Here is a 19025-nt window from a genome sequence, read left to right as displayed (position 1 = left end):
TTCCGCTGGAGGCATAGATTTAGTTCTAGTGGAGGCACGTGTTTCTTCCGCGAGAGGCACATGTATGCTTCTCGGAAAGGAAAATGCTTCTCGAAAAGGAAAACACTTTTTTTCTTCTTTCACGAGAGGCACAGATTTGTTTGTCATGGAGGCACAGATTTGCTTCCTCGGGAGGCATAGCTGTGCCTCTTAGAAAGGGAAAAAGGCTGGGGGGAAACAGTGCTTCTGCTCAGTATTTTTTCTAGGTGTTTTCTAAAAAAATCGCCGAAACCATGTTGATACCATTATGCTCCAATTGCATAGGTTTTGTTCAGATCATTAATGTATATGCTTAGTTAATTATGATACATTGCCATGTTTGTGGGTATAAATCTATTTGTGCCAATTGTTGCATCTGGTACGTTTTTTTTCTTCCGAGGGAAGCATAAATTTGCTTCTTGTGAAGGCACACGTTTACATTCGTGAGAGGCACAGATGTGCTTCTCGGAAAGAAAAAAAACACATTTTTTTTTTGCTTTCGCAAGAGGCACGGATTTGTTTCTCGTGGAGACACAGATTTGCTTACATGAGAGGCACAGAGAAAAAAAGATTTTTTTTCTTCCACGGGAAGTACAGATTTGTTTCTCGTGGTGGCACATGTGTGCTTCCTCGAGAGGCATAGCTATGCTTCTCGGAAAGGGAAAAAACCATGTTTTATTGCTTCCGCGAGAGGCACAGAAAAAACACATTTTTTTTCTTTCGTGGGAGGCACAAATTTGCTTCTAGTGGAGGCACAAGTTTGCTTCCGCGAAAGGCACAACTCTGTTGTTAAAAAGAGAAAAACACGGGTTTTTCTTTCGCGAGAGGCACAAATTTGCTTCTGCGAGAGTCACAACTGTGCTTTTTAGAAAAGGAAAAAAGTAAAAAAAAATGCTTCCATTTGATTTATTTTTTCTAGGTTTTTCCTTAAAAAATTGTGGAAACCATGTTGATCCCATTATGCTCCAATTATTGTTCAGACCATTAGTCATATATATGCTTATTAATTTTTGATACATTGCCATGTTTGTGGGTATAAAACTAGTTGTGCCAATTGATGCATCGAAACTTCTCCTAGTAGTAGAACATCCGTGTGTATTGAATCAAACAAATGCATATAAATGAGTCAAACAAATGATTAAGGTCGTCCCCGAGATCGAAGCTCATTTCTCCCTCATACATTCAGATGTGTTCAGACCCTTTAGAAGTAGAGACAGTTGATATCATTTATTTACTAGTTATGTACTATTGTCACCTAGTAACATCATCCCTGTTGTTGAACTTTTTCCCATATGAGGATTTGACAAGCGATGGACTAGGGTTCCTACTGTGAACTTCACAGATGTCTCGTGTATTTAGTATTTTACTCTTTTTTTATTTTCATAATATGCAAGGAAATATGATGGTGTATGTGTAAGTTGTATATTGTTCTGATGATAGTCATCGTGGAATCATTTGCAAATCAATTTTCAGGAACTTTTGCCAGCCTTTTATATAACTAATAAATGGTGCATCCGGTATGTTTTGAGCCTTTGGGGCAGAATCAAGCTTGATTTTGACTAGTTATTAGTATGATGGTATATGTGTAAGGTGTATATTGCTCCCACAATACCCATGGTCCCCGCAACAAGAAAAGATACCCATGGTCCCTGCAACAAGAAAAGATACCCATGGTCGGATCATTGGCAAATCAATTTTCGGAGAACTTCTGCTAATTTCAGGGCAGAATCAAGCATGATTTTTCACTAGTTAAGATGTGTTCAAAGACTGAGCAGTATTGTTGCGACTTGAACACATGTAGAACCGCAAGATCTATGAGGAGATGGACTTGGGGACTTGTTAGGATTTGCCAGGTTGTACCGCTGACGTAGCGGCGAGTAAGCACGGGACTCTAGAGCGTGGGCACCTAGATACTCCCTCCTTCTCAAACTATAAAGCGCGCATTGATTCTTTTAGTCTTCGGTCGCACAATTTTGGCTATAATTTTGGCTCATTATATGACAATGAAATTATCATAAAGACATATGAAATAGGATTGTTTTACAAGACAAATGCAATGATACTATTGATACATGTTCAATCGCATTATTTTGGTATATATTAACGATCAAAGTCATGCATCAAAGACCGTGTAAACTCAAGCGTGCCTTATACTTTGGGAAGGCTGCGGCGGGTTGCCGTGGGTGATTGCAATATAGTGTGGCTAATAAGGTTGCTCGTGAACATGCTAGGTTGGCTAAATTTTCTTTGACTTTTGATTGGGTTGAGGTGCATCTGAGTGAAATCGTACCTCTTCTTTTTTATATAATTTTTTTTTGATTAATTGATAAATAAATCTTACCTGTCGTAATCCGTTATCTTCTCAAAATATGAATAAAGTCATGCGTTTTGTTTACGAACAAAAACGCTTCAGGCTTAGGCGAGCAAGGGGAGCCGTTGGATCCTGGCGCGAGCTTCGATCCTGGTTGTCAGTTAACTGAAGAGTGGAACACCCGTAACTGACGAAAGTGACAACCGGAGGAACAGATGGCCTGGCCTGGCCTGACACTTGCACCCGTCGTCGGCTCGCGTCTCCGGTGAACTTGTTGCTTGGCCGGGGCGAGATGGCCGGCCAAGACCACGACGCGCGAACGGGCGGCGTCGATGTCCCTGGCCGGCCTCACGCCGGCGAAGGGCGGGCGGTTCAGAGAGGCCGAGCAGACGATATGGACGGGGATCGAGCAGTACCTATGCCGATGAGGAGGTGGGTGGGTGGGGAAGCAAGGACGACGACGGCGGGGATAAGGTGACGTGCTCTCTCGCCAGCTCGTGCTCCGTGGCAGTGGCACGGTAAGATTCTTTCTGCGTATTTCCGTGTATATATTCACACCTCCAAGGTGTATGACGAAATGCCCCTGCGGTTTCCACTCTTCGGTGAAAAGATTCACATTCAGCGTTTTGAAGCCTATACTGATCGCTTAATATTGTTTTCAGTGGTGTGGTCATCTTGAGGGCGGGTGCCATTTGTCCAAAACAACTCAAACACTTGAAACCAAAGGGAGTGGTTAGTTTATAAGGATATAAGGCCAAACTAGAGTCTACCTGGTATCTTCCATGCATCAACGACTTGAACGAGTCTGGTCTCATACCCCTAATATTACATTATTAATTCTAATAATCAGGCCAGCAAAAGAAAAGAATCTTAATCGTTACGTGTTTGAACAAGTTTGCATTGCTGTGAGTTGGAATCTGTATGTAGTCCTAGTGTGATGTGTATAGACGCTGATGGTTGATGTTGCTACCTGATATAGTATATCGGAGGATGGTCAACCAGAACCCTGCTAGCTTCAATTACAACTAAAACTTGGCATATGTGTATATAAATAGCAAATCAGAAGAGGTAGCTGGCTAGGTAAAATCTTAGCACCATGGCGACACCCTCACAACCCCGGCTGTTGCCATTGCTAACTCTGAAGTTCCTGCTACTCGCCGCGGCAGCAACTCTGTCTCTGTGGCAGGGTGGTGCCTGCGCTGAAGAGCAGCGCCGGCCCATCACGCTTGAGGGTTGCCAGGCCATGTGCGGCAACATCAGCGTCCCCTTCCCGTTCGGCATGAATCCAGGCTGCTTCGTCGAGGGCTTCCAGGTCACCTGCAACAACTCGTTCGACCCCCCTCATCTCTTCCTTTACTACAACCGGACAGGACCGCGAACCTCATTCAGCAAGATGGGCGAGGCGGCGTACTCGACGCCGACGCCGGTCACGTCGGACCCGGCGCTGGAGAAGAGGTGGGAAGTGCCCGTGGAGCTCATGGACATATCGGTCGCCAAGAGCGAGGCACGGGCTTACAGACTGGTGAGATCCGACTGCAGCACGACTGCGCGCAACCACTTGCTCAAGCTTCAGTTTACGTGGTTATATCAGCCATTCTACCTGTCAGAGAAGCGCAATTTTCTCGTCGGTGTTGGCAGGGGCGTCAAAGCTAGGATGAGCGACTACTTGCTGGGCTCCGCAAGCCCTGATACGACATGCTATTCAAGCATCGGGTAAACTTGACCTGCACTATACATGCATTCTTTTGTTTGTCTAAATAGATAGATATCCTCTGTGCATCTTCTTACTAAAAGAGGTAAAAAAAAAGGAATTACTATACTGAATTGGGAGGGCTGGCAACATTCTGAATTAGTATTACTGAGTGAGCTTTTTGTGCCAGACCTACCTGCGAGGACGCCTTTCCAAAAGGAAGCATTCTCAACAGATTTGGTGTGACGTTTCAGCCAGATAATAACACGTTTTGGGAAAGTTCACCCTGCCTCTACGGCATGGTGGTGGAGAGCTCATGGTACAACTTCTCTGATGAGGACATGCACGGCTACGAGGTGCTATCCAACAAGTACTCGAGGGGCGTCCCCATGGTGCTCGATTTTGCCTTTAGGGACGGTTCATGTCCGGGTGCGGACGGCTCTGTCCGTCCAGGCTACAGGTGCGTCAACGGCAACAGCTCCTGTGTCAATGCAACCAGTGCCGAAGGCTATTTCTGCAAGTGCTGGGAACATTACGATGGCAACCCTTATATTCCTAATGGATGCCAAGGTATGTACTCAATGGATTTACATAAATTTGTTGAACAAAGTCGCCACAGACACCTCGTAGTTAATAGGCAGGCCATAACGTTGAAAGAATAGCGCCTAAAAACCTGAAATAAATCCAAGAAATATGTCAGGACCCGTGCCAAGTCTGGAATTTGAACACAGGTGGGCTAGTTCCACCACAGTGAACCTAACCATCTAAGCTATGCCTAGTTCGCTTTGGTAGTATTTTCTGTTACAATTAGCTGCTCGATCAAGCCTTCACATGTTTTAATCCTTTTCTTTCAGACATCAACGAGTGCGAGCTCCGAGAACAAAATCCTGATCTCCGTGATTTGTATCCTTGCGACGGGATCTGTAAGAACAGGCTGGGAGGCTATGACTGTCGATGCAAACCCGGAATGAAAGGGGACGCCATAAAAGGAACCTGCACGGAGAAACTCACCCTAGCAGCAAAAGTGACTGTGGGTAAGCACTAATCTTTTTTACTTATAAGAAAAAAAGAGTTTCATTATCTCCCGGCCTCTGAATCTAGAGGATGCACACAACCATGATGGTTTACTAAATGCGGAATACAAGAGGTGGCCAGCATCGGCGTAACCAACCATGACTACGAGAGTAAACATCTAGTACAACACTGCTCAAGAGTGATGTTTGTCTAGTCTAGTGCACCAGATGACTTGCCTATGCCTGTATATTCTGGTATTAGGAAGTTGCATTTCAAGTTTTCATTTCTCTTCATTTTTGGGAGATACATTGTGTTTAAGTTATCATGGAGTATGTAGGTACTTTTAACGAAAAGAGTATACGAGCCATGCTATTCTTTCTTTTACTACCCCCTCAAGAATTCCCAAAATTTGTCATTTTGGATAGGTGTAGTCAAACTTTTGAAATTTTGATTGTTGCCGGTAATGATTATTCAGTTCTATACCATCCAGGTTCTGGGGTGCCGGTAATAATTATTCAGTTTCTACTTTTTGTAGCTGTACCTTCAGTTTCATCACATAATTAAGTCCTTAAATACTCCCTCTGTCCCATAATATAAGATGTTATTACAACGAATATGTGAGCATGTTGGATGTAATAACATCTTATATTATGGGACGGAGGGAATACCGTTTTGAAAATTAGTTGGCTTACTAGTTGTATAATTAGTTACTTAGTTGATTATGGAGAAATAGCATGTCAAGTTAATTGAACATTCTATCATTTAAGTGTAATGCTATTTTGGTGATTGTATATATGAAGATCTTGACATGAGTAAACTTGAAGCTTGACTATTTTGCACTTTGTCAGGTATTGCTGCCATGATTGTTGTCTTGGTCCTCATGGTTATGGTCCATCAGCTACTAAAATTTAGAAGGTTCTATGAACAAAATGGTGGTCCGGTACTAAAAGGTGTAAAGAATATAAGGATCTATACAAGGAAACAAATTAAACAAATGACAAATAACTACAGGTGTGTAATTGGAGAGGGCCACTTTGGTAAGGTTTATCTTGGGACTCTCAAAGACAAAAAACAAGTTGCTATAAAGAAGTCCATCAAGGTTGACAAGCACATGAAGCAGGAGTTCACCGATGAGGTTATAATCCAATCTGCAATGAGGCACAAGAACATTGTTATGCTCATAGGCTGCTGCTTAGAGCTGGATGTTCCCATGTTGGTGTATGAGTTTGTAGCGAGAGGGAGTCTGTATGATGTTCTCTTCAAGTGCAGAGATAAGATTCTACTGGGTACACGATTGCGGATTGCCGTTGGATCAGCCGAAGGCTTAACATACATGCATTCAGCAGGGGAGAGTACAATCCGTCATGGTGATGTTAAATCTGCCAACATCCTTCTGGATGAAAAGTTCACCCCCAAAGTTTCAGACTTTGGGACATCAAAGCTACTCGCGAGAGGAAAAGACGAGATGACAGAACTTGTCATTGGGGACATGAGCTACATAGATCCAGTATATATGGAACAAGGGATCGTCACACAGAAGAGCGATGTCTATGGCTTCGGAGTTGTCCTCATAGAGCTTATCACAAGGAGGCCTGCAACATATGATGCTGAGCGGAGCTATGTTGCAAACTTTGTTGAAGCTTTTGTAGAAAAAAGAGCAAGAAGCTTTATTGACAATGATATTAAAAGCGAGGCGGATATCAATCTATTGGAAATGGTTGGCGGAGTCGCAGTAGATTGTCTAAAACCCAATCCAGAAGAACGACAAGATATGAAACGAGTAGAGCACCGCCTCCTCGAGATTGTTGCACAATCTGAAGATTATAGTCATGAGAGGAACTTCCAGGGAGGTATTGGTCCGGCACCGGATGATGTTGCTTTGCTTAAAGCCTTGGGAGAGTGAAGTATCTATCCTTTACCAATATTTTTACATTTTTCACTCAGTTATGTAATGGTTTGATTGCATTGAGACATCAAGACATTAGGGTATGTTCCAATTTTATTCATGTGACATTTTCCTTGTTGATAGGAAATGTAGGATCTAATCGTTGTGGATTTATTACGAGGTATAAACAGACACGACATCACGGTTGTGTGCATCACAATAATGCAGAGGCCGGGGTCACTCCCTTCTCAACAATGTACAGACTCGAAATTTCCATGTTACATTTGAATTCCATTTCTTATGGACACATATATGAGCTGAGGCTTAATTAGGACCCATTCAATTAATTGTTCTACTATGGACACAGTATGCTCCTCTTTTCATAGTAAATACTCCAAAGACTGTATGCCTCATATGAACTCTGGTCAATGTGATTCTTGTTTCTTTGGTTTTTTTTTCCTAAAATAATGACCTCCACTCATCTCAGAAGTGAATCTTAGTTTCTCCCGAAATTTACATCGATTATCTGCATTACTTGGCTTTCCCCATGTAGACACCAACGTGCTAGAAATGTCCGAGGTCAATCCTAATATGTAGAAATCTTTTGGCGAGGAAGGTAAGCATTCTACTTTCATATATGCTTGTTTTGATTTTGATACTCCCTCCGTAAAGAAATATAAGAGCGTTTAGATCATTAGTAAAGAAATATAAGAACGTTTAGATCATTAAAGTAGTGAACTAAACGCTTTTATATTTCTTTACGGAGGGAGTACATTGCAATGTAAGGATATAAAACTTGTTGTTTCCTATTGATGCATCGACCCCCCCCCCCCCCCCCCCCCCCCCCCCCCACACACACACACACCACCACCACCACAATTGACGTCACCTAGTGTTAGATTTATGACGCTGGTAAACATCATCCCATTAACTGTTTGTCAGATGCGGGATTGGACAAGAGATTGGGATAATTGTTGGATTAAGCCTTAAGGATTGATCGATCACATATAAATTTTATCGTTTTTTCTCATCCAGCCTTTTCAACTGTTTTTATTTTTGTTGTCCTGGTTTCTTCTCGGTTGAATAATGAATCTTTTTTAATATACATTGAACTTATTTAATATACAGTGAATACTTTTTTAATATACAGTGGACATTTTTTAATATAATATGACCATTTTTTAAATACACACCGAGCATTTATTTAAATAGACACATAGCATTTTTAAACACTGCCTGGACATGCTTTTAATATATTTAGTTTTTAGTTACACTATAAACTTGTTCCGAATTTTTAACAAGTTTAAAATATATTTCCTTTTCAGAAAATAAAAAACTGTAAACTCATGCCTCCGGCCTATAAGCTGTTGTCGCCACTAGGCTTACAGATTGGGCAGCCCAATAAATTTTATGTGTGAGCAAGCAGCCTGTAGCGGCCTCATCCACATTTTTTTTTCTTTGTTTTTTACTTTTCTATTTCACCTTTTACTTGAAAATATCGTTTAGGTGATTTTAAAAAGTGCTCCCATCTTTAAAATAATATTCATGATGTGCACAAATGAGTTCATATATTTAATAATGTGAGCATATTTTGGAAAAAAAAACTCAAAAATAAAAAAGTGAACATGAAGTTTTAAGAAATGAAAACATCTTTGTAAAAGTGTTCACGTATAGAAATAGTTCATGTACTTTGGAAACATTCATGTAAATTGATGTAACTAAAAAATTTCTCACGTATTTCTAAAATATGTTCATGCATCTAATAACATGTTCATGTATTAAGAAAAAGATTTTAGTCGTGTTTTCAAAATAATGTTCATGCATTTAGGAAAACAAATGTACATGAAATTTTAAAAAGTGTTCATGTAATTTTGAAAAAAAAGTCATGTAATTTAAATATGACATGTTTCAGGAAAATGTTCATATTTTCCTTAACATGTAAATAAAAATAAAATAAAAATAAAAAAATAGAGAAAAAGGTTATATAAAAAGTTAAACTAAGAAAATAGAAAATATAAAAATAAAATCTAGGAAAACTAGCAAGAAAAAAAAGAAAAGGGGAAAATAAAAATGCCAAAAAGATTAAATGACATGGCTATTGTTCTAATTCTGAAGATCCCCCATCCCAAGGATATGAAGGATTTTAGACCAATTAGCCTATGCAACGTCGTGTATAAAATTATTTCCAAATGTCTGGTAAATAGAGTCTGGCCGCTCTTGACGGGTCTTATTTGGGAAAATCAAATTGTTTTTATCCCTATACGTTTAATCTTTGATAACTCTATCACAACTTTTGAGTCTATCCATCATATACAGTGTTAGAGGAATTATGCCCCGGCACTCTGTGTGTACAAATTGAATCGCTCAAAATCCAATGATCGTGTTGAGTGGGAGTTTTTGGAGAAGGCATTGCTTAAATGGAGCTTTTCTCAAGCATGGATGTCCGGGATTATGGTGTGTGTATTCTCAGTAAAATAGGTTCAGTTGGAAAATTCTTGAACCTTTCACTCCTTCATGTGGTCTACGCCAAGGTAATCCATTATCTCATTTTTTATTCCTTTTTGTTGCTGATGCTTTGTCTACGTTGATCAACTAAATTATGGAGGAGATGGTCTTCAAGGAGTCTGGTATCTATAGAAGAGCACCGTTATTTTGCATCTCTTTTTTGCGAATGATTCTTTGTTATTCTTCCATGCTTCTGAGTAGAAGGTGGTGTTGGTAAAGGGCTTTTTGAACACTACTTATGCTTCATCGACGGGTCAGCTCATAAATCCTTCCAAGTGTTTCATCATTTTCTCTGATAATTCTTCTGCCAGCGGTATCTGAGGAAGTAAAAAAAAATTGACGCGATGCAGCAGATTTTTGAGCCCAAGTATTTGGGGCTTCGTGTCCCAAAGGGGAGAAGACATAAAGGGATATTTGAAACGGTACAGGCAGCATTAAGTAGAAGACTTGTTGACTAGAGTAACAAATACATGTCTTCAGGTAGCAAAGAGCGGTTAATTAAAGTAGTGGCTCAAGCCATCCCCACATATGTGATGAGTGCTAATCATCCTGACGGCATCGATTTGTGATAATCTCAAAAGGCTTATGTGACAGTATTTGCGGGGAGTGAGAAAATCAAAATGTAAGATGGCATGCTTGAGTTGGAACAAGATGGTGCTTCCTTAGGGTAAAGGTGGAATGGGTTTCCGCGACATGAGAGCTTTTAACCAAGCTCTTCTCGCAAAGTAGGCATGGTAGTTACTTGATACCCCTAACAGTTTATGTGTCTGCTTGCTAAGCGCAAAATATTATCCCAATGGTAATCATATCTTGATACAGGCCGATTCCAGGGAAGCTTTATATGTTGACCTTAACATGGGCTGGTTTGAATCGTTCGACATATGGACAACTGGTTACAATGATTAATTAGATCGTTGATGTTCAATAGGGAAGTTTATTCGGCTTAAGATCCGACGGGAAGAGAATGAGTGGCCGATCATGTGGCAAACTATAGTCACACAACCCCTGTCCTTTATGTATTGAGGAACTTGTGCCTCTCGATTGTAACTCTATACTTTGAATAAAACTCGTTATTGCCGTGGGTAATAAAAAAAAGGTGCACTTGGATATTGTGCGACCTGGCTAGGTGTAGGTCTAGCCTGCGCATGGTTTCTTGGATGGTGACAATGTCAATCTCTCTCCCGGAGCTCGATCGTCTGAGCTCCCATCTCTTTGCTTGGCATTGGCTCCCTTCTAGTGGGAGCACTGGCCATTCGGGTGGCATCCTTTTAGGTGCGAATGATGCCACCTTCGAGGTGGGTAGCATGGATTGAGGCCAGTTCTTTGTTAGCATGGAACTCTTTGAGCGGGCGCTTAACTTCAAGTGGGAGGTCATCATCGTCTACGGCCCTGCTGACAACAGTAGGTCCATCTCCTTCCTTGAGGAGCTCCACCGGAAGGTCTCGGCGGCCTCGCTTCCGGTAGTGGTTGGCGGTGACTTTAACCTCCTCCGGTTCGTAGAGGACGAGAGCAACTCGAACGTTAACTTGGCGCGGATGCAGATGTTTAATGACTGCATTGCTGACCTCAGTCTCCGCGAGATTGATAGGATTGGTTCCAGATTTACCTGGACCAATCGCCAGGCCTCCCCGGCCCAGTCCGTCCTGGACCGGGTCCTAGTTTCCCGAGAATGGGACCTCCGCTGCTCCCTTGCTTCCCTCTGGGCCATCACCCGGGATTGGCTCCGATCACGTCCCCCTCCCCCTGTCCTCCATCGACGAGCGGCCATCGATCCCCCCTCAGTTCTGGTTTGAGACTTTCTGGCTGTCCCAGACTGGATTCGTGGAGGCGGTTGCTGCACGCTAGGTGGTGCTGCACGCTGGGTGCAGGCTCGAGCCCACCCTCATCCCCGTCCCCCCGTGGCCATAGACTCATGGCACTTCTGTGCCAAGCGGGGCCGATAGTTCATGAAGCGTTGGGTGCCAACCTGGGGCGTGACCTCCGCGAGCACAAGTAGGCCCTCCTGTCTGCCATCCAGGCATTAGACATGCGTGCCGACGCGACCGGCCTCTCTCCTGACGAGTGGCTATCCCGGTATGACTTGGAATACCAACTCTCCGTCATCTACTCCGATGAGGAGGCCTATTGGCGCCTTCGTGGCGCTCAAAAATGGGTGTTGAAGGGCGATGCGAACACGTCATACTTTCATGCCATTGCGAATGGCCGTCGTAGACGCAACACCATCCCCCTCCTCTGGGACAGTCCAACTCTCCTCCAGTCCTCCCGTGACATCCAGGCCCATGTTGATGGGTTTTATAGGACCCTGTTCTCCGCTGCTCCTAGGAGCGGCCTCTCTTTGGCTCTCGACTGCTGGATCGGCCCCCAGTTGGTCTCCGTCCCTGTGAACGCGGCCCTCACGGCCCCCTTCTCCGAGAGCGAGATTTGGGCCGCCATTAAAGGCATGAACCCTACCTCGGCACCGGGACCTGATGGCCTTCCGGTCAAATTCTTCCAGACCTTTTGGAATGTGATTAAACCTGATATCATGGCCATCTTCGACGAGTTCTACTTTGGGTTTATCGACCTCGGACGCCTCAGGATCATCTCGCTTATCCCCAAGGTCCCTGGGGCTTCCGACATTCGCCAGTTCCGCCCGATCACGGTCATCAACGTGGTTTCAGATTCTGGCGAAAGGGTTCGCCAATAGGGTGACCCTGCTAGCAGACCGCATTACTCACCCCAACCAGTCTGCCTTTATTCAAGGTCGGTATATCCTGGATGGGGTGCTAGTTCTTCACGAAGTCCTCCATGAGGTTCGCTCTAAGCACCTCAAAGTGGTGTTCCTGAAAATCGATTTTCATAAAGCCTACGACACGGTTAGTTGGCCCTTCCTTCGGGAAGTTCTGCTCCGGAAAGGTTTTGACGACCGTTGGGTCTCTAGAGTGATGCAGATGATCTCCTATGGTCGCACTGCTGTGAACATCAATGGAGAGATCGGCCCTTACTTCCCAACATCCTGTGGGGTTAAGCAAGGTGACCCCTTCTCCCCATTCTTGTTCAATATGGTGGTGGATGCGCTTGCCACCATTCTGGATAAGGCTAAGGCCGCGGGCCATATTCGTGGGATCACCCCCCACCTGGCCGGCAGATCCGGGATCTCCCTCCTCGAGTATGCCGACGACACCATCATCATGGTCGAAGGCTCGGAGATGGACATCTCCAACCTCAAGTTCCTCCTTCTCTGTTTCCAACAAATGTCTGGCCTCAAGATAAACTTCGACAGGAGTGATGTAATGGTGATGGGCTATTCTCCGGCTGAGTGTCTGGCCATTGCCAACCGGCTTAACTGCCGCCTGGGCTCCTTCCCCACGACATACTTGGGGACGCTCATTAGTGACTCCCGGCTCTCCGTCACGGACTTGCGCCCGACCGTGGCCAAGCTTCAAACGCGCATCGAGCCATGGCAGGGTAGATGGTTGTCAAAGGCGGCGCGGACAATTCTCATTAACTCATCCCTCTCCAGCCTCCACTTGTTCCTCATGAGCTTCTACAGCCTTCACGAGACTCTGCACCATGAGATCGCCAAAGTCCAGTCTCGTTTCTATTGGGCTGGCGACAACAATAAGCAAAAATACCATATGGTCAGTTGGCTTGACATTTGCAAGCCCAGGGAACAAGGAGGCCTCGGTATTATGTGCTCTAAGCGCATGAATATCGCCCTCCTATCCCGCTGGCTCTGGCGCATCTCGCAAGGTCACGGTGGCCTCTGGCTCGACATCATCCGGAACAAGTACCTGCGTGGACAGCCCCTCGCCTTCTGTCAGAGATCGGGCGGCTCCCAGTTCTGGCAGTCGGTCGTCCAACTTCTACCTGTTCTCCGCATTGGGACCTCCATCTCGGTGGGCTCCGGGGCGGCGACTTTGTCCTGGTTTGATCGGTGGGCCGGAGACACTCCCTTTGCTACACGATTCCCCGGCCTCTTCTCCATCGCTGTCGACCCTTTGATCTCTGTTGGGAGGGCCCTTATTGATTCAGGGCGCCTCGCTTTTCGGAGGCCATTTGGGCCCCCGGATTCCGCCGCGTGGCATGAGTTACTGGATTGCGTCGCTCTCCACGAGCCGATGGTGGATGGTGGCCCAGACCAGCTTTGGCGGCCGCTTAGCCGCCCTCAGGACCGCGACGCAATCTCTGCCTCCATCGCCGACCTCCGCTCGATGGTCGTCTGTCTATCGCCGCCGCCCCCGCCGGAACCTGACTAGGCGCTTGTCTGGCTCTCCGGCGCTTTTATTTTATTTTAATTGGGCTTGTTGAGTTGTGCCCTCAGCAGAACCTCTGTACTTCTTTGTGAGACTTGGGTGTGTGTGTGGACTAGTCCGTGTATGTGTGTTCTCTGACGGTTTGCTTTATTTATAAAGCGGGGCGAAAGCCTTTTTCGGTAGGTCTAGCCTGGGTGTGTATATGTGATTGATCAGAGTAATTGGCACCAGGGCAGAATAAGTCGGATTAGAAAAGGTCATCTATCACGCTACTAGCAGAGTTGAGTGCAAGCTAGTACATGGTGGAGTGAATGAAGTCTAGGCCAGACCATTGGAATAATCCAAATCTTGTTGTGGTTGCAACCGTCTCGCCAAAGAAGGCAGGTCAGAGAGGGGTTTGGGCCGGGGTGCTCCATGTGGTCGGTAGTTACTAGAGTCACATACTAGTCCCGATCCCGTCAATATAAAACCCCGATGGAGCCATCTCACTCACTCAACCACACAAGCAACGACGGAGCTATGTGGTGCATATTTGGACAAACGGGCCGGCCTGGCCCGGCACGGCCCGCCAGGGCACAATTACTATACGGGACATGTTGTGCCGGCCCACGTGCTGCGCCCCCAGGCCCAGGCACGGCCCAGTTAGTAAACGGGCCGGCACGTTGGCCCGTTTAGCATGGTGGGCCGCATATTTTCAGCCTGTTATTTGACGCACTGAGCGTTTTTAGCCTATTTTTACATGTTGGGCCATATATAGATGTATAAAAAAAATAAAAAACTTAATCGGGCTGTGCCGTGCCGGCCCGCGTGCTCAGCCTCCAGGCCCAGGCACGGCCCAGGGCGCGTGCCGGGCCCGGATCGTTTAGCCCGTGCCGTGCCTGGCCCAAGGCGGGCCATGCCGGTGTGCTCATGGGCCGACCCCCAAAAAATGTCCCATTTGGCTAGCTATAATGTGGTGGAGTGGGGGCAGTGCCCCCCTCCACCCACCCCAGCCCTGGAGATGGGCGCCTGTCCTGCGGTCACAGGATCTTCAGCATGCCCTAGCGTTTTGGTTGCACGTCCAGCTTACGAACCAGGCACACAAGCTACGGGTCAAGCTTGAATTTCGATGTGATAACATGTACTTATCAGGGTTCTGGAACCGTGTTGGTGGCTGGTTCGCCTTCGCGATCAAGGAGGCTGCTTTTTGCCTAGCTCGACTTTTTGGAAAGGGCATTACCACAAAGGCCTGGGCTACGTCGGCCTCAACAGCACCCTGGCATTCACGCACATGAACACTCTGGCCAACTTTTGGCCAAGGTACGCGGAAGATACAAGCCTCTGAGACTGCAAAGGCTGTATCTCACTTATCGCAAGTCTTCCTTCATTCTTGCCTGAAGTGTCTACAGTTGAGAGCCGATCCATTCGCGCATACGTAAAATGAGTAGACAAGAGAAAAAGGAGTGCATCACTACTAGACACTAGGCCACCATCTAATTCGTGTCAACATAGTAGTTCGCGGCCTTGTTAAAGAAAAAGAACCGGTTTTTCAATGGTTTTCCGGTTTTATTCTTCTTTTTTCATCGGTTTTTCTTTGTTTCTTTCTGTGTTATTACTAGGTTTTTTTCACTTTTTTTCTTTTTTCTTTGATTTTATTTTTTCCTCATTTTTCAAAGCTTTTCTTTTGTTTTCATACGGGTTTTCATTATTTTTCTATACAAATTTTGGTACATATCTAATATATTTTTCTACGACATGTTTAATATTTTCAAATACAACATTAACATTTATAGAATACATGGTCAACATTTTTTCTATGCACATTTAACATTTTCCAGATGCATGATTAATACTTTCCAAATACTAGATTGGCATTTTTTAAATACATGAAAAATATTTGTTTATACACATTTTACATTTTTTTCAAATCCTTGATTAAAAAATTTCAGATACAAGTTTTACATTTATTAAATACATGGTCAACAGTTTTTTTACACATTTAACATTTTTTAAATGCTTGATTAACATTTTTCAAATATAAGTTTAATAATTTTTTATACATGGTCAACATTTTTCTATACACATCTAACATTTTTCCGATGTTTGATTAACATTTTTCTCAAATACTTGTTTAACATTTTTTTTCAAATGCTTGGATTACCATTTTTTCAATACATGATCAACTTTTTTCCCACACATAACATATTTTTGTATACATTTTTCGTAACCATGAGAAATATTTTTCTACATACATTTAATTTTTTTTCTTGCTTGATTAACTCTTTCCAAATACTAGATTGACATTTTATTAATACATGGACAACAATTTTTCTATCCACAGTTAATATATTTTTCAACTGCTTGATTAACATTTTTCAATTACAAGTTTAACATTTTCTTAATGCATGGACAACATGTTTTTTACACACTTAACATTTTTCAAATGATTAATTAACATTTTTCAAATGATTAATTAACATTTTTCAAATACAAGTTTAACTTTTTTTAATACATTGTCAACATTTTTCAATACACATTTAACATTTATTCAAATGTTTGATTAACATTTTCTCAAATACTTGCTTAACAATTTTTCAAATGCTTGGGTTAACATTTTTTAAATACATGATAAATGTTTTTCACACACATTATGTATTTTTTGTATACATTTTTCTTACACATGAGAAATATTTTTCTATGTACATGTAACATTTTTTAGATGCTTGGTTAACATTAAAAAACTATTTAAAGAGTTTTCATAATATATTATTTAGAATATTTGGAAGTATAAACTAAACTAGAAAAGCACTTGCTTTTTATTTTGGAAATATTAAAGTGTTTTCCACATATGTTTTTTGTTTTCTTTGTTTTTTCTTCAGTCCCTTCAGTTTTTTGTTTTTTTCTCATTTTCTTTCCTTTTCTTTTGTTTTCTCTCGGAGTTTCATTGCTTTTCTATACACATTTTTGGTATATGTCAAATACATGTTTGTAATAACGTTTAGTATTTTAAAATATAAGATTAACATTTATTGAACATACACTTAACATTTTTCTGAATCTTGATTAACATTTTTCAAATACCAGATTAAAATAAATTATACATGATCAATATTTTTGCATACACATTTTACATTTTTTCAAATACAAGTTTTGCATTTATTCAATACATGGTCAATATTTTTTCTATGTACATTTAACATTTTTTCACATGCTTCGTTAACACTTTCCGAATAGTAGATTGACATTTTATTAATCCATGGTCAACATTTTTTTATACACATTTAACATTTTTTTCCTTTGATTAACATTTTTCAAACAGGTTAAACATATTCTGAATTCATGGTCAACATTTTCTTAAACACATTTCATACATTTCAAATGTTTGATTAACATTTTTCACATACAAGCTTAACATTTTTTTAATACACGGTCGAAGATTTTCAATACACATTTAACATGTTTTTAAATAATTTTTAACATTTTTTCAAATGCTTGGATTAACATTTTTCAAATACACGATCAACTTTTTTCACACGCATTATATATTTTTTGTATCCATTCTTTGTACACATGAGAAACATTTTCTCTATGCTCATTTATATTTTTCAAATGTTTAACATTCTTTTGAAATGTTTTAGGTAAAGTATTTTTGTAATATATTTATTTATAATATATGGAAGTATAAATGAAAGTAAAAAAGGAAAACATAATACCTGAAAACCAAATAAAAAACAAGGCAATGGCCTCTCGCGCACTGGGCTGGCCCATACGCTCGCGCGACTGCATGGAGCTTCAGCGGGTCAAAAGGTTTCCTCGCTATAAGCAAGGTATAGGCGCACCCCTCCCAGAGGCTTCCCTACATCCGCCGAGCCGTCTCTGAGATGTGGGAGCAACTAACCAAGGGTTACCCCTTGCGGGAGGCCTGCAAGGGTCATTTTTGGTAGGCTGAGACCACGTCAATTGGCTCACTCTAAGTCACTGTCACCGTGTGCTGGGCGTTCCCTTGAGATTTTTTTAATTTTATATTGATGTACGCGTTTTCGGGTTTTAGATATTTTCTATTGCTTTCCCTAAGTTTGAAGGAAAAGAGTTGGAAAAAAATAGCATGGAAAATATTGTTTTTCCACAAGAGGCACATATTTGCTTCTGGGAGAGGCATGACATTTTTTTTCTTCTGTGAGATGCACTGATTTGCTTCTCGTGGACATCGGTGCCTATTTCTACACGACAGACGCCTAATTAATCGCCTACCCAATACAAATAAATACCAGTTTTTAAGAAAAGCCTGATTTATTTCTCTAAGTACCTCCCCTAAGCACTTTGCATTGTACAAGGCCTTAGGTTGGCTAAATTTTCTTGGGTCGATGAGGTGAAACCGTACGTCTCCTAATAAACGATGTCAAAAAATGAATAAAGTCATGGGTTTTGTTTACAAACAAAAACGCTTCAGGCTTAGTCGAGCAACCGGAGCCGTTGGATCCTGACGTGAGCTTCGATGTTGACCGTCCGTTAACTGAAGAAGAGTGGAACGCCTGTAACTAACTGACGAAGGTGACACCAGGAGGAGCAGAGTGGCCTGTGGCCTGACACTTCCAACCGTCGTCGCGCGCGTCTCCGGTGAACTTGTTGCTTGGCCGGAGAGAGACGGCCGGGCAAGACCATGACGCGCGAACGGGCGGCGTCGATGTCTCTGGCCGGCCTCACGCCCGCGGTGCCAATGAGGAGGTGGATGGGGATGACTGCACCGGAGACAACGGGAACCGATGACGGATCCCATCCCATTGATCCCATGTTGCTGCTGCAAGCTTGTGTCCGCCATCGATCTCAGCCTCGACCCTCGAGGCCATGGCGGCGGCTCCCATGATGACGGGCTTCTTCCCCCAGCTGCTGCTCCGTGGCGCAGTAAGATCTCCTCTCCTCCTTCCGCGTGTATACACGCCTCCAAGGTATGATGAAATGCCCCTCCCTATGGCCCTCAGTGTGAAAAACTGTTTTTTTTTACATAGTGTGAAAAATTGTTATGAACACGCGACTTCCTTCCAGTTGTCGTAAACGGTTCACACACAGAGTTTTGAAGCCTCTTGATCGGTCTTCCTTGTCTCAAAAACTACTCAATACTCAAAACCGGAGGGGGTATAAAACAGGTTCAGGACTTGAGGTTCCTGTCATGGGGACGGAGATGGGACCGGGTTTCTTTCATGGCAAAACCCCGCGGGTTGCCATCTTGATCAGTCTTTTAAGTGTGCTACGTGCACCCGTATCAACCTTGATAATTAATAAATCATGAAAGCTCTGCTGACTTGACCTCTCTTGATATTTTGCCGACTTCTCCTGATATTTTCATCTTGGCTCCTCTACCCACATGATTACTATGCTAGCAGAAGCAAT

General features: G+C 43.0%; 1 protein-coding gene across 1 annotated transcript; it reads left to right on the top strand.

Moving 5' to 3' along the window:
- Positions 1–2761: 2761 nt before the first annotated feature.
- LOC125542303 (wall-associated receptor kinase 2-like) lies at positions 2762–7227 on the top strand. The gene is made up of 4 exons (XM_048705282.1): positions 2762–4042; positions 4210–4589; positions 4874–5053; positions 5882–7227. The coding sequence occupies exons 1-4, from the start codon at positions 3426–3428 to the stop codon at positions 6934–6936; spliced, it is 2232 nt and encodes a 743-aa protein (XP_048561239.1). The 5' UTR covers positions 2762–3425; the 3' UTR covers positions 6937–7227.
- Positions 7228–19025: the final 11798 nt, after the last annotated feature.

The sequence above is a fragment of the Triticum urartu genome, chromosome 1 (assembly GCF_003073215.2).
Source record: "Triticum urartu cultivar G1812 chromosome 1, Tu2.1, whole genome shotgun sequence".
Lineage (NCBI taxonomy): Eukaryota > Viridiplantae > Streptophyta > Magnoliopsida > Poales > Poaceae > Triticum > Triticum urartu.
Note: the sequence above shows the minus strand (reverse complement) of the source record. Positions and strands in the feature narration are given on the sequence as shown.